Source organism: Zalophus californianus, chromosome 1 (assembly GCF_009762305.2).
Source record: "Zalophus californianus isolate mZalCal1 chromosome 1, mZalCal1.pri.v2, whole genome shotgun sequence".
Lineage (NCBI taxonomy): Eukaryota > Metazoa > Chordata > Mammalia > Carnivora > Otariidae > Zalophus > Zalophus californianus.
This window is the reverse complement of record NC_045595.1, coordinates 99,057,555-99,074,303: the sequence shown is the minus strand read 5'-3', so window position 1 is coordinate 99,074,303 and position 16,749 is coordinate 99,057,555. Positions and strand designations below refer to the sequence as shown.

Genomic DNA, 16,749 nt, shown 5'->3' with positions numbered 1-16,749 from the left:
ACAGACTATCTCGCTCCCCAGGGAGCAGTGTTCTCCTTGGGTACTGAAGCACTTGCTTCCTTGTCCATGGCTTTGTTTTCCCTGATCCGCTGCCGTCCCCTGAGGGGCACGCCCCAAGGGCCAAGGCCAAATTCAAGAGCTTTTGGACCCACAGTTAGCTGATTTTATCTTCCTCCTCAGTAAGACACCTTTTTAAAAATGTGAACACAGGTTTGCCTTCTTACTGGAGCGTTCAGCTCCCCACGAAGCGTGAAATTAATGGTGGCCTTCCAAGCCCGCCCAATGAGAGGCACGGCCTCCCAGTCAGCGCTGCAAATCGGTTCTCTTACTCCGAAAGGATCTCAACCAGATTCGTTTTCCTCGGCCAAGGAGGAGATTTAGCTCTACCGGCATTTGTTGTTTCCCTTAACATGTCTTTGTCACTTGACCAAATTTACCAAACTCTGTGAGTTCCCTCTGCTGGAAACCGGCCTGTTTTTCCTCCTGTCTTGGAGCGCCTTCCTGTCTGCGGAGGCTGCCGGCCTGACAGGTCAGTGCTGCACCTGCGGGGCGCAGGCGGGGGTGCGGGCCGCGTGTGCGCTCCGGGAAGGACCCCTCCCTGACCCAGCGGGAGGCGAATGGACTCTCTCTCACACGGGACTTTCTGAATCAACCTTTCCTGGGTACCCCGAGGAGAAAAAAAAAAAAATCCCTCATCCGTTTTGTACGCAACAGCTTAACGGAAAGTCTCCAAAGTGGCATTTCCTCTCTCTCCTTGCTGGTCAGGAGGGGATGTTCACATCAACAAATGGCTGATTTATAGAGGTGACGGATGACTTTACGAATGGAAGTCTACTCCGAGTGCGAAGGGACGCGCAGCGGCTTTGCAGAAAAGGGTGGTGGTTTTCGGTTGGCTGCTAATGGCAAGCCCGGTGGAAGCCTCTCTGGGGTGTGCACATTTCCACACACATCAGTGTTGAGAACCCTTGCATACAAAAAACAAAGAGCTAATGTGGCGGCGCTACAGTCTAATATCTCTTACCATAGGAAGTCTATATATAAAATCCCTGTGGTGGAGCAGTTAATAGAGAAAGGGGCTGTCCCTAATGTCCCGAGGGCCACGGATTCGGTGATCTGGATTCAGCGATTAGATTGCCTTTCTGCAACAGCAAGGATTTGCCCTTGGATAGCTGCAACGATTGGGTGCTTTTCCGTGTAGAAGAATCACTGTGGCTCTGAGCAAAATGTCAAAGTCGTTTCTCTCCTTTCGCCTAGTTCCCTGCTTCTCCCAGGTTTCAATCCTGGATCCCTTGCTGCTGGCTACTGTCATCTTAATTGATATTCAGGTGGTGAGATTCGCCTCTCCTGCCCCCCAAGTATTAGCTGGTAACAAGGTATGCCTCTCTGGGTATTTACATTTTGTTAGGTGGTACTTTAAGTCTAAATAATAATAATAGAAGCTGACATATATTGAAGGTGTACCATGAGCCAAATGCTGGCTAACCGCCTTTCATGGACGTTCTTACTAATTCACAGAAAGATTCAAAGTTAGGGCCTACACCCAGGTTACTCAGCCAACAGTAAGTGGTGCAGCTGGGATTTAAAAGTAGGAGATCTGATTCCAGAGCTGGGCTCCTTGAGGACCAAGCATTGCTGCCTTGAATGAAACTACATCTGTGGACTATCAGGCAAGCCCTCATGAGGAGGAAGATATTTGGGGTCTCAGGAGCCTGCCTGGCCCACTTGCTCATAGACTGGTTTTGGCTCTCCTGTGAAAAGCATGGCAAGTCTTTCTTGTAATGATAACCTGTCCTACTGCTGAGTCACAGAGGTCAAGCTATTCCCAAAGGCTTTGAAGGCATTTGTTGCTGATGCGGAAAGCCATACTATATCAAGGCTACATTACCAGAGTCCACGCTTAGGGGCCCTTGTGTCTAAATCATTGCAACACAATGTCTGTTATGTTGGTGCCTTCTCTTGTTATTAGGGAGGTTGCTGAAGAGCCTATTCATTCCAGAGAAAAAGAACAATAGTGTCCCTTAAATGAAATAATGAAGGTAAAAAAATTATATCAGCCATTCAAAATAATTTTGGCTTCCTTTCCTCCAGATTCTATGCCCTTTTCAGCACTCAACATTCATAAAATAATGTAAGTAATGTTAACAATAAGAATATTTATTTGACCTTGTAGAAAGGTAAAGAAGTATCTCAATTCACCTGCTATTTTTTAGTCTACCTTTGAACATTGTAATAAACACACACACACATACACATACCCCAATACCTAAAAATTGTTTATTTTTATGTGTGAAAATTGTCTTTCTATTTCCTGGTCCATTTCAGCAAGATCTTGTTTTATTAACTAGTTAAAGGTTACAGTCCATGTATAAATTGCTAGTTTATCTGTACCTTGCTTTTTTGCCACCCTTTACAAGCTGATATCCTTATTGGATGTCACGCAGACCCCCTCTAGGGAGCAAGCATCATGGGATGGGTGAATGTAGTTGTGGGCCTCAGTAGCAGAAAGACCCAAAAGTCCATGGCTGCACCCAGGGGCATGCTCACTCCAGAGCAGTACTTCAGATTAAGCAATGTGCCCCTTAGGCATTTGATACAAACCAAACTCTAGGTGTAAGCATTTTCTACTGCCAATACCAAGCCTGCTTAGTCTAAATTACTTATGTGTTTGTTTGTTTGTTTGTTTATTATTTAATCCTTGCCTATTTCCAAATTGGACTTGAGACAACTTATAACATGAGCCATGCATATCATGGAACCATTTAGTTGAGAGTAAATACTCAAGTGCTTTGGGATAGAGTTTTTCTGCAAAATTAGACAGCTGTTCGTTGCTGTGGTTTGGCAATAAATATAGCTCTGAGCTTTCTGGCAGCCAAAGCCAAAAGGGAAACATGATGTGTTGTATAGGAATAATACAGCACTATAAAAGGAAATCATACTTATTTATAAAAATGGGCAAACTTCTTTTCTGGTACTAAAATTTTAGGGGAATTTATCACACGTATCCTTGTATAAAGGACCTTTGGACACTGCAGTGGACAATATATTTAATAATAGTTTTAGGGAAGATGGGGATACACTCTTCATGAAGTTATCTCTCATATCAACTTTCAATGAAATCTGAGGGAGTGGCATCAAATCATAGTTACCTACAGGTATTTCTGGTAATGATAAAATCATTTTCGTTCTAATACACAACTAAACTAGATATTGCAAAGCTAAAATCTAGAAAACTTCTTAAAAAGTGCTTAACAAATGAACGTATGGCAATGAATATAAAGAACTAAGTGGAATAAGCTATTAAGCAGTTTTTTATGAGTAACTATGGAGATAACCAGCAATCATGGAGCCTATCTGGGTTTCATGAACAACACATCATGTAGGTCCTAGGGATGGTGTGTGCGTGCATTCTTTTCTCAGCAGAATTCCCCTAGCCCTGACATTTCAAAGTGGTGCTCAAGGATGCCCCCCAAGTGAGCAGAGCTCTAGGCTTGCCACCCCTACACTACCCCTTTTATTAGTTCCATGAATTGGGTTTTCACATAAGATTTCATTTGAAAAAGGGATTTCTGTTGCTTTAAACAAAGTACATCTGTTTTTAGAAACATATTTTTTTTATTTTTTCTTACTACCAAAGTAATGCATAAACATTATAGAAAATTTAAGAAGTGAAAATTCACAGAAAGAAATAAAATTAGAATTACCTGTTTTCTTACTACTTATTAGTAACTATTGTTAATATTTGCCTGAGTACATCTGATTATATGAATATACATACACTTAATTAAATATATACATACATATATGAATGTAATTATACTTTTAAAATTTTAAGTAACTTGCTTTTTTCACTCAAGAATTTATAGTGACGCTAGAATAAATGAGGCAGAAGAGAGAATCAGCAATATATAAGACCAAATGATGGAAAATAAAGAAGCTGAGAAAAAGAGAGATAAACAACTACTGGATCACGAGGGCAGAATTCGAGAGATAAGCGATACGATAAGACAAAACAACTTTAGAATAATTGGGATCCCAGAAGAAGAAGAAAGAGAGAGAGGGGCAGAAGGTATATTGGAGCAAATTATAGCAGAGAACTTCCCTAATGTGGGGAAGGAAACAGGCATCAAAATCCAGGAGGCACAGAAAACCCCCCTCAAAATCAATAAAAATAGGTCAACACCCCGACATCTAGTAGTAAAACTTAGGAGTCTCAGAGACAAAGAGAAAATCCTGAAAGCAGCTCGGGAGAAGAGATATGTAACCTACAATGGTAGAAACATTAGATTGGCAACAGACCTATCCACAGAGACCTGGCAGGCCAGAAAGGACAGGCATGATATCTTCAGAGCACTAAACGAGAAAAATATGCAGCCAAGAATATTATATCCAGTTAGGCTGTCATTGAAAATTAAAGGAGAGATAAAAAGCTTCCAGGACAAACAAAAACTAAAGGAATTTGCAAACACGAAACCAGCCCTACAAGAAATATTGAAAGGGGTCCTTTAAGCAAAGAGAGAGCCTAAAAGCAGCATAGATCAGAAAGGAACACAGACAATATATAGTAACAGTCACCTTACAGGCAATACAATGGCACTTAATTCATATCTTTCAATAGTTACCCTGAATGTAAATGGGCTAAATGCCCCAATCAAAAGACACAGGCTATCAGATTGGATTAAAAAATGAGACCCATCGATATGCTGTCTGCAAGAGACTCATTTTAGACCCAAAAACACCCCCAGATTGAAAGTGAGGGGGTGGAAAACCATTTACCATGCTAATGGACACCAAAAGAAAGCTGGGGTGGCAATCCTTATATCAGACAAATTAGATTTTAAAACAAAGACTGTAATAAGAGATGAAGAAGGACACTATACCTACTTAAAGGGTCTATCCAACAAGATCTAACAATTGTAAATATCTATGCCCCTAACATGGGAGCAGCCAATTTTGTAAGTCAATTAATAACAAAAGCAAAGAAACACATTGACAACAATACAATAATAGTGGGGGACTTTAACACCCCCCCTCACTGAAATGGACAGATCATCTAAGCAAACAGTCAACAAGGAAATAAAGACTTTAATTGAAACACTAGACCAAATGGACTTCGCAGACATATTCAGAACCTTCCATCCCAAAGCAACGGAATACACATTCTTCTCTAGTGCCCATGGAACATTCTCCAGAATTGATCACATCCTAGGTCACAAATCAGGTCTCAACCGGTGCCAGAAGATTGGGATCATTCCCTGCATATTTTCAGACCACAATGCTCTGAAACTAGAACTCAATCACAAGAGGAAAGTCAGAAAGAACTCAAATACATGGAGGCTAAAGGGCATCCTACTAACGAAAGAATGGGTCAACCAGGAAATTAAAGAATTAAAAAAATTCATGGAAACCAATGAAAATGAAAACACAACTGTTCAAAATCTTTGGGATACAGCAAAGGCAGTCCTGAGAGGAAAGTATATAGCAATACAAGACTTTCTCAAGAAAAAAGAAAGGTCTCAAATACACAACCTAACCCTACACCTAAAGGAGCTAGAGAAAAAAAACAGTAAATAAAGCCTAAACCCAGCAGGAGAAGAGAAATAATACATATCAGAGCAGAAATCAATGAAATAGAAACCAAAAGAACAGTAGAACAGATCAACGAAACTAGGAGCTGGTTCTTTGAAAGAATTAACAAGATTGATAAACCCCTGGCCAGACTTATCAAAAAGAAAAGAGAAATGACCCAAATCAACAAAATCATGAATGAAAGCAAAGAGATCAGAACCAACACCAAAGAAATACAAACAATTATAAGAACATATTATGAACAACTCTATGCCAGCAAATTAGATAACCTGGAAGAAATGGGTGCATTCCTAGAGATGTATCAACTACCAAAATTGAACCAGGAAGAAATAGAAAACCTGAACAGACCTATAAGCACTAAGGAAATTGAAGCAGTCATCAAAAATCTCCCAACAAACAAAAGCCCAGGGCCAGATGGCTTCCCAGGGGAATTCTACCAAACATTTCAAGAAGAAATAATACCTATTCTCCTGAAACTGTCCCAAAAAATGGAAATGGAAGGAAAACTTCCAAACTCATTTTATGAGGCCACCATTACCTTGATCCCCAAACCAGACAAAGACCCCAACAAAAAGGAGAATTACAGACCAATATCCTTGATGAACATGGATGCAAAAATGCTCACCAAAATACTAGCCAATAGGATCCAACAGTACATTAAAAGGATTATTCACCATGACCAAGTGGGATTTATCCCTGGGCTGCAAGGCTGGTTCAACATCCGCAAATCAAACAACGTGCTACAATACATTAACAAAAAAAGAACAAGAATCATATGATCCTCTCAATAGATGCAGAAAAAGCATTTGACAAAGTACAGCATCCTTTCTTGATCAAAACCCTTCAGAGTATAGGGATAGAGGGTACATACCTCAATATCATAAAAGCCATCTATGAAAAACCTACAGTGAATATCATTCTCAATGGGGAAAAGCTGAGAGGTTTTCCCCTAAGGTCAGGAACGCGGCAGGGATGTCCACGATCACCACTGCCATTCAACATAGTATTAGAAGTCCTAGCCACAGCAATCAGACAACAAAAAGAAATCAAAGGTATCCAAATCGGCAAAGAAGAAGTCAAACTCTCACTGTTTGCAGATGATATGATACTGTATGTGGAAAACCCAAAAGACTCCACCCCAAAACTGCTAGAACTCATACAGGAATTCAGTAAAGTGGCAGGATATAAAATCAATGCACAGAAATCAGTGGCATTCCTATACACCAACAACAAGACAGAAGAGAGACAAATCAAGGAGTCGATCCCATTTACAATTGCACCCAAAACCATAAGATACCTAGGAATAAATCTAACCAAAGAGGCAAAGGATCTGTACTCAGAAAACTATAAAATACTCATGAAAGAAATTGAGGAAGACACAAAGAAATGGAAAAACGTTCCATGCTCATGGATTGGAAGAACAAATATTGTGAAGATGTCAAGCTACCTAGAGCAATCTACACATTCAGTGCAATCCCCATCAAAATACCATCCACTTTTTTCAAAGAACTGGAACAAATAATCTTAAAATTTGTATGGAACCAGAAGAGACCCTGAATAGCCAGAGGAATGTTGAAAAAGAAAAGCAAAGCTGGCAGCATCACAATTCCGGACTTCCAGGTCTATTAAAAAGCTGTCATCATCAAGACAGTATGGTACTGGCACAAAAACAGACAAATAGATCAATGGAACAGAATCGAGAGCCCAGAAATGGACCCTCAACTCTATAGTCAACTCATCTTTGATAAAGCAGGAAAGAATGTCCAATGGAAAAAAGACCGTCTCTTCAACAAATGGTGTTGGGATAATTGGACAGCCACATGCAGAGGAATGAAACTGGACCATTTCCTTACACCACACACAAAAATAGACTCCAAATGGTTGAAAGACCTAAATGTGAGACAGGAGTCCATCAAAATCCTAAAGGAGAACACAGGCAGTAACCTCTTCGACCTCAGCCGCAGCAACTTCTTAGAAACATCACCAAAGGCAAGGGAAGCAAGGGCAAAAATGAATTATTGGGATTTCATCAAGATAAAAAGCTTTTGCACAGCAAAAGAAACAGTCCACAAAACCAAAAGACAACCGACAGAATGGGAGAAAATATTTGCAAATGACATATCAGATAAAGGGCTAGTATCCAAAATCTATAAAGAACTTATCAGACTCAACACCCAAAGAACAAATGATCCAATCAAGAAATGGGCAGAAGACATGAACAGACATTTTTCCAAAGAAGACATCCAAATGGCCAACAGACACATGAAAAAGTGCTCAACATCGCTCGGCATCAGGGAAATCCAAATCAAAACCTCAATGAGATGCCACCTCACACCAGTCAGAATGGCTAAAATTAACAAGACAGGAAACGACAGATGTTGGTGGGGATGCGGAGAAAGGGGAACCCTCCTACACTGTGTTTGGGAATGCAAGCTGGTGCAACCACTCTGGAAAACAGTATGGAGGTTCCTCAAACAGTTGAAAATAGAGCTACCATACGATCCAGCAATTGCACTACTGGGTATTTACCACAAAGATACAAATGTAGGGATCCGAAGGGGTACGTGCACCCCAATGTTTATAGCAGCAGTGTCCACAATAGCCAAACTGTGGAAAGAGCCAAGATGTCCATCGACAGATGAATGGATAAGGAAGAAGTGGTATATATACACAATGGAATATTATGCAGCCATAAAAAGAAATGAGATCTTGCCATTTGCAACGACGTGGATGGAACTGGAGGGTGTTATGCTGAGTGAAATAAGTCAGTCAGAGAAAGACATGTGTCATATGACCTCACTGATATGAGGAATTCCTAATCTCAGGAAACAAACTGAGGGTTGTTGGAGTGGTGGGGGGTGGGAGGGATGGGGTGGCTGGGTGATAGACATTGGGGAGAGTATGTGCTATGGTGAGCGCTGTGAATTGTGCAAGACTGTTGAATCACAGATCTGTACTTCTGAAACAAATAATGCAATATATGTTAAGAAAAAAAAAAGAAGAAGATAGCAGGAGGGGAAGAATGAAGGGGAGTAAGTCAGAGGGGGAGAGGAACCATGAGAGACAAGGGACTCTGAAAAACAAACTGAGGCTTCTAGAGGGGAGGGGGTGGGGGGATGGGTTAGCCTAGTGATGGGTATTAAAGAGGGCACATTCTGCGTGGAGCACTGGGTGTTATGCACAAACAATGAATCATGGAACACTACATCAAAAACTAATGATGTAATGTATGGTGATTAACATAACAATAAAAAATTTTAAAAAAAGAAACAATTGCTTTAGAAAATCAGAGGAGAACACTAAAAAAAAAAGAATTTATAGTGACTGTTTCCAATGACATTATTATTCTGTATTATTTAATGGTGCCTGATATGATATCATATCAACTTGCTATAATTTATTCCACCCTCCCTCTGGTTGTTTATAGTTTTCAAAATTATTAATATGATTACAATGGTAACCCTTATAGATTGATTTTTGAATTTCTATTGCTGGGTTAATAAGAAGGCTAACATTTTAATGTCTTGGAAAATTCACCCAAATTATCCTCCAGAAAATTTGTAACCCTTTGTACTTCCAGAAACAATGAAAGAGAGCTCATTTACTCACATCTTTACCACTCTAAATCTTACTCATCCCTGCTAGTATGATAGTCAATTTCCAATTCATTGTGATTTATATTTATTATATTTGTACTGAGGAAAGCATTTTAGTCACATGTCATTGACAATTTATATTTCTCCTTTGGTGAACTACCTGTCTCTGCCCTTAGTCCTTTTTCCTACTGAGATGCTTACATTTGTCACTTTGAATTTTAGGAGCTTTTTATTTATTTAAAAAATTGACCCTTTGACTGTCATGTAAGCTATAAATATTCTCCAATTTGTGGTTTTATCTCTTAAATATGTTATATTTTGTTGGTTTAGTAAGGGAAAGGGATAATATGGACATTTTCAACTTCATGTGGTTAATTTTATCTCCAGCTTAGAAAGCCCAAGATTTTATTAATTTTTGCATAGGAGGCCAAAGTGTTTATCAATGATAATGCATACTTTCTTTTAGTAGTTTTGTTTTTGCACTGGAATCCAACTGGAATTTGTTTTGATATGTAGTACAGGATATAGCAGGGATTTGTCTTCCTAGAAGATACCTCCCACTTGTCCTAACACCCTTCAACCATAACCTATGTATTTATAATATAATGTCCTTGTCTGTAGATACATATATGTGTATTTATGTTCTGGGTTTTCTGTTGCACCACTGAAATTTTGTTCTTCACTGTTCTAATCATTTCAGCTTTATTGTTCATTTTAATATCTAGTAGATTAATCCCTCACCCTCTCTTCCCCATTTTCAAGAGCTTCTTTGCTGTACTCACATATTTATTGTTCCAGATGGACTTGAAAATAACTTTGTTAGGTTTTAAGCAGAAAATAACTGAGATTATGGTTGCAGTCGCATTAAATTTTTAGATTAATTTGAGAAGTGGTATTTTTACAATGTTGAGTCTTCCCACCCAGGAATATGTTATGTCTCTCCATTTATTCAAGTCACCTTTTATGGCCCTTAGTAAATTTTTATAGTTGTCTTCACATTCAACCTACAAATTTCATGTTAAGTACTTTTTAAACTATTTTATATTTGAGGGTATTATGATGAATCAAAACTTCTTCCATTATAGTTTCCAACTGGCTACTATTTGTTTACGTACACCTAGACTTCACTAGGCTATTGGATTTACTCTCTGTAGCTTTGAAATCTAGAACTAGAACTGATGTGTAGAATTAAGATTGATCGGCTGAAGTTGCATCAGACTATCAGGTCTGCCAGAGCTATATCAGCACCAGAAGTATGGCTGAAGCATTCTGGGCACTCACCGTCTTTTGAGCAATGGAATGAATGATTTTAGCTCAACAAGAGGAAAAATTTCCAAAATCTGATTAACAGACTGCTTTATAAGATAATGAGTGCCTTATGCCTGAGAATATACTGAAATATTGCATTTGTCCATCGGTCAGGATATTCCAGGGCAGATTCATACATCAACAAAAGAATATACTATAAATTACATCAATCTGCTTTCATTTCCCTAATTATTAAGTTAAAATAGAGACATGTAGACCTGAGGAAACAAGAGCCTAGCTGAGAGGAATATAGTAGACATATGTTGATTTGGGCTACCCAGCACCCATTCTCATTTTCACTGGTAATAGCATCCTGATGTTGCTTAGGGAACTATCCCTCCTCCATCAGATACCATCTTGTTGATCAAGGTGTCTCATCCTCCCCTGCCAAAGAGAATAGGGACATCGAAAGTGAGGTCAATCAGACAGTCTTTCCTTAGGATGTGATCCTTTAGGAGGGAGATAGAAGGATGTATGACTGTTTTGGCACCTGTTCTTTCCAACAGCAGAGCCCTGCTGAAACCCCCTATTTATTCCTGACACAGATTCCTGGGGCCGCCTTTGTGCATGTTTTCTGAGAGCTATCACTCTTCCCTCCAATAAATTCTTTTCTGATTACAGTAGCCAGAATCAGTGTTTATTGCTTGCAAACAAAGAAGCCTAAATGGTGCAAGGGAAGGAAAAATCCATGATGGATTTCCACAAAAGAAACTGCATAACTTGGTGACAAATCAGAAGGGAAAGAGGCTCAAAGACAGTGCAGCCTCTAGGCTAGGACACCTCTTATGCCAGATGCACAGTGATAGGCAAACAAAAGGATCAAGCTTTTAAAGACAGTTTGCATAGTGTTCATTATCATTTTCGATTCAGCTTCTTATAAGATTCATTATGAACACTTCGGGGGGGGGCTTGCTCATTACCACATCTTCTGCTTTCACTTTCAGTTTTACTAATTTGATGATGATCATTTGATTTATTTTGATTATCTTTCACTTCAAGGGCCACATTTGCAGCCGCCTCATCTCAGTCACTTGGAAATTGCACCTGCAAATGTTCAATAGTCACATAGAAGAACTTACTTAGTTTTATGGGAACAAGTGGTTTTTAGACATGCAAATGAAGGTTGGCATTTCTATTACCCAGAAGTTTGAGTCTCTGCTGTTGGAAATATACAAACGCAGTTTGAGAAAACTTTTATTTGGGAAGACTGGGCAGAATGTCAAATGCAAGTGAGAAGTCTTTCTAGAGGATGAGAGTGTATAGATAGAAATGGACTTTAGGGAGTTCTTACAAGCCAGGAGAGCATAGAAAGAGAATGTATATGGATGTGTCTGCCCTACTTACAAAATCAGCCACTCTAGGGATATGTCTCTAGTTTCTGGCTCTTTGGCTCACTGGCTGAGGAATTGGCATAAGTCATCCTATCAATTGGTATCTCAATTTTCTTTACTGCTAAGGTAAAAGGATTTTATTATTTTGTAATGGAAGGACACTGTACATGTTCAAAATGTGACTTTTGAGTAAATATATGACCCCAAGGTATTCTCTCTATGAGGTACCTGCTACACATGCATACCTAATTTCTGATCAGGGAGAATTTTTCTTGTGCAGAGTTCTATTTTCTAAAAGTCACTGGGTTACTGAGCCATTATTTTAAATTGAATATTGAAAATAATTCGGCAGTATTATTTATAGCATAATCTCTAATGGAATTGAATCCTGTCATAGAAGCTGCTTTTCAGTTTATAAAGATAACCAAAAAGCACAGCTGGACAGGTTGTTTGAAAATTCATTTTTATAATCTGTTTCCCAGCTGAGACTTTGGAGGTCAGGTTTTTGCCAGAAGCAAACTTTCAGAGACTGTCATTAAACACCCGAAGAGTAAGATTTCTAATGGCAACATTGACACCGTGTCTAATGATTTCTCTGCTTCCAGGCACTGCTGTAATAAAGACAGCTTCCATTTTTAGATTCCTGGGGCATATTTTATGTCCACTGAAGGCAAAGGAGGGAGAGGGAGGCCACTGGCATAGCTCATTTTCTCATACAAGAAGTTAGTATAGCTGACTATTTACTCACCTTAGAATGAGCTCCACCTAAGAAAATAAACATATAAAAACCTGAAAGAAAAAAAAGTCCTGATTACTAAGTAATGCTATTGGGTTTTCTGTGCCAATTCTAGACAGTAAGAAACTCTGAAAATTTTATTAAATGGATGGAAAGCATATGATGCTCTGGCCCATTTCCTAAGGAAATTGACAAAGATGTCTAAAAGAGGCACTCAGCACACACAGACATCAGACACAACATAAACCATTAATTCATCTCGATCCCATCACTCAAGGCATGTTCTCCTGTTGTTCTCAAATGACAAGGGCCTAATTACTTGTCACGATAAGCAAAAGTTGACACTTGGAAGCTCAGGTTCTGCTTATCTATCAGGTCAATTCCTGAAAGGCTTCTGTAGAGTAAGTAGTCAGGGAAAGGAGAACTTGAGAAAGTCTTTCTTATTTACAATAGACAAAGAAGTAAGATCTCCAAATGAAATGACTATTCCTGGACATGTTGAGACTTCGCTCGATCTGAGTAAGTTGGCTCATTACTTTTTATCTCCATGATCTCTCAGCTTGGAAAAAAAAATTGTCTGAAACTCTTAAGAAGGCTTTAGCTTAGAGGTGAACGTGTTCCATTTGGCTTGCCAGCGATGCATCGCATGACTTGATGGAAAATATGTTTCTAGATCTCAGTAAACAAAACAAATCACTGGGAGGGGGCTTGGTTTGAATTCCTTCTTAAAATGAAACCGGCCAGTTTCATCTTCTAAGGACATGTCATTAGGTGATATCTCTTTGCTTAAAACTGCTCGTGTTTTCGTATTGTCAGAACCATGTGAATCCAACTTAATTAGCCAACAATTCACCAACAAATGAGGTGCATTGAGAATTTTCCAAGGCAAAAATAAAACCTGGAGGCTCAGAATATTAGGCATTCAAACTGTAGTAATAGGCATCCAAAATTCTCAAGGGGATTAGTTAACCAACACACTGAACCAAGGGCAAACATGCAACGTTGCCATCTCAATAAACACAGGTGTAAAGTACATCTCCTCGCATAATAACTCATTAACTCACACCTGCACTTTCTTGAACTGAATAGCTCATCATTTCAATATTCAAACAACCTTGCACATGTAACTTGAGTAGTGGACAAATTTACCCCAGCTTTTTTCACTGTAAATGTTTTCAGTCATTGTTTAATGTCACCTTATCGTGCCAAGAGGCATAGGAGGAAGAAAAGAAAGTTCTTTCTTTCTCAAAAACTCGTTTTCTTCATAGGTATGTAGAAGACTGTCAGAAGGTAGATGGCACAAATATATAACACATAGGTGAAGGAGAAAGTACAGTCAAGAATAATTCCCATGTCCCTATATTAGTTTGATCAATGGTTCATTCCACCAAAATTGGGGATATACATGAGTGAATACATGCAATAGAAAGGGAGACACAAAAATTATTTCATTCAAAAGTCTTCTAGATTCTATGCAAATGTGGAAACTACATGGAATGGTATGATGGGCAATTGGACATGGACATCTTGGGTGAGGTTGTTCGTTAGACATTTAGGTGACGGGTGTAAATGTGTTAGCTGACTCCAAGGAAATGAAAACTGAAAGAAGGGTAAGCTTGATGAACACCAAGGCTTGAGATTGGAGTAGCAGGGATATAAATGAAAAAGTGTTTTTTCTTCTTCTCCAGACCCCTATTTAATTTGCATAAATACCCACTGCTATATTTTGAACGAGATTTTTGTTTTAAATGGAAATTTATAAACCTTGCAACATAGACAGGAAGTAACTCTTAAATGCATGCCCACACTGCACTGGAGAAACCAGAAATAAGAACATAGATTCATGCTGTTTTCTGTATTGATGTTCTTATATTCCACAGACTCATGATTAATCTGCCAACTGTGGCATTGTCAAATATGGTGAACTAGACAGTAATTGTACTCTTTGGAAACTTGGAATCTTTCATATTCCCTGAAGGAGTTTTCCATTTCTTTAAATCTTGGACTTCCCAGTTCCAGGTTCACGTTCAGTGGTGGTGGTGGGAAACCTGTCAGAAATGTCTCTTTTTACTAGATCAAAAATAAATAAAAGCGTGGCATGGAAAAATAACCCATCAACTTTAAAACCCCACAGAGTACCATCTGAGAGCTAAACACATTTTTTTTCTCTCTCTCACTCTCTTTCTGTGTTCTGATAATGTAATCAATATATCCTGTCTAAAAATGCAATATTCTTTAGTCTTAGAAACCCCTCAAGTCTGCATTTAATGTCAAAGAAAATCATGCTCCTTATGACAGACGTTTATCTTTCAGCTTCTGTATCTGAAGGCTTCATCAACTTTTAATGAAAAAACAACTACTGAATAATGTTATCAGTAACAGAGACTGTAGGTGACAATACCCTTGAATAAGAAAATTTAAATATTAGAAGAAAATGGACCCTGCCACTAATAAATCCAGATAAACATCTATTTGCATATGAGGATCAAAAACTAATTTCTCTTGCATTCTCTTTCACAGCAGATGAATATTTTTTGAAATAGAGATTCATTCTTTTGACCAACCTGCATTTCCAGGCGCCTGATGCCTGTCAGCATTGTTATGGGAGTTGGGGGCAATACAAAGAGGCAGGACGTAGACCCAGTGTTTGAGGAGATCTAGGTCAAGAGGGAGACTCCTGGTAATCTAGCTGGCAGGAGATCAACGTGAAGCTGAGGGACCCCATGTAATTCTTCAATTCCATATATGCAGACCTTGAAGCAAATGTAAAAACTGAGCCACTCAGATCACAGACATTTAAGATTGAAAAGTGCTTAGAGATCATCTAGAGCAGTGTTTGCTAGGGTTTCTTGACCCTTATTGGCAAAAAATAAAATAAAATAAAATAGCCTTATCATACACCTATCTGCACATAAGTGTAATTTTTGCCCACAAAAGTACTTACATATTTGAAAATACACAAAAATTCTAATTAAAAACCGATGTTTTTCTATTTTCTTCCATCTTTCAGTGGGTTTTCTTGTATATTCCAACTTGATGAATACTAATGCAGACCATCTTCTTTAATTCATTGAGAAGAAAACAATGGACCAGACAACGAATTTAAATTGCACAAGTCATCCAAGTGGATGAACTGTGACCAGATAGATCCCAGGCCTCTTGATGTCCAATGTAATACATTTTTCCTTATACAATTTACAACCACACACTGAACCTTGATCATGTAAGCTTATGTTTATATGTATGCATGTATATATATATATATATATATATATATACACAATATTGTTAGTACTAATGCTCTCTGAAAGGAATCGAGGAGAACAGTGTACATGGCATTCTGTTAACCATAGGTGTTAATTGTCCTATGAAAATTGATCTCTGTGGAAAGAATGAACTTGCCAGCAGAATCATTATTTTTCCCAAAGAATTATGGACGTCCTCATGCTGTTTCCTAAATTTCTTTGCTTGCCAATTAAATTGAATTTAACTGTGTACTTCTTTGTGGTTTCTCAAACAGCTCTTTTAGCTAGTGTCATAAAATATTGGTTCTACTTCTTGTTTAAAATGTCATAAGTGAGTCCCTGCAGCCAGCCCTTTCGGGATCTTGTACACCACTGAAGTCTCACTGTGCAAACAGCGAAAGGCAATACACATGAGTCAGAAAGTATTATTATTTTTTCTAGGCCACTTCTTGATATCTTCCAGAGCTCCTTTTTATTTCAGATCTCGGATATTTGTGAGCATGTTCCGCTCTCTGTGGACTCAGATGTATGTACTTGATTCCATCCATCATTGCCACAGGACCCCATAAATAGAACTTGAATCCAAGATCTTAGACATGCAACATAGCAGTTGGATTTAGTGATTGCTTATTTTTGCAGCAGAGATGGAAACAGAATGATCAGTTTTTACTTTTGTTGGGAAGGAAAATGTAACAATGTTTGCCTGCATAGGACATACATACTGGATGTTTCATATTTCTAATTTTTATAAAAGGACTAATAAAACATGTAAAATAAATGCTTTTGTGCTTACAGTAGTTTGACAATTAATACTTTGCAATAATTGTTTCTTTTATTAAGTTTTTTATTCAGAAAAATGTAATTAATCAATTAATTCTATTTGTATTTATGTCCTAACCTATACTTGATTAAAACCCAAAGTGTGCAGATAAACTGCATGTTTCTCA

General features: G+C 38.4%; 1 protein-coding gene across 6 annotated transcripts in view; it reads left to right on the top strand.

The window, feature by feature from the left end:
- The window catches only part of SLC9A9 (solute carrier family 9 member A9), a 707,437-nt gene that overhangs the window by 377,726 nt on the left and 312,962 nt on the right, over nt 1-16,749 (top strand). For all 6 annotated transcript variants that reach the window (XR_003518124.1, XM_027584626.2, XM_027584627.2 and 3 more), the window contains one exon: nt 424-529. Coding sequence is in view for 5 of the 6 variants with exons in the window: in XM_027584626.2 (XP_027440427.1) it covers nt 424-529 (106 nt within the window). In the remaining variant the exon portion in view is untranslated. The remainder of the gene's footprint in view (nt 1-423; nt 530-16,749) is intronic.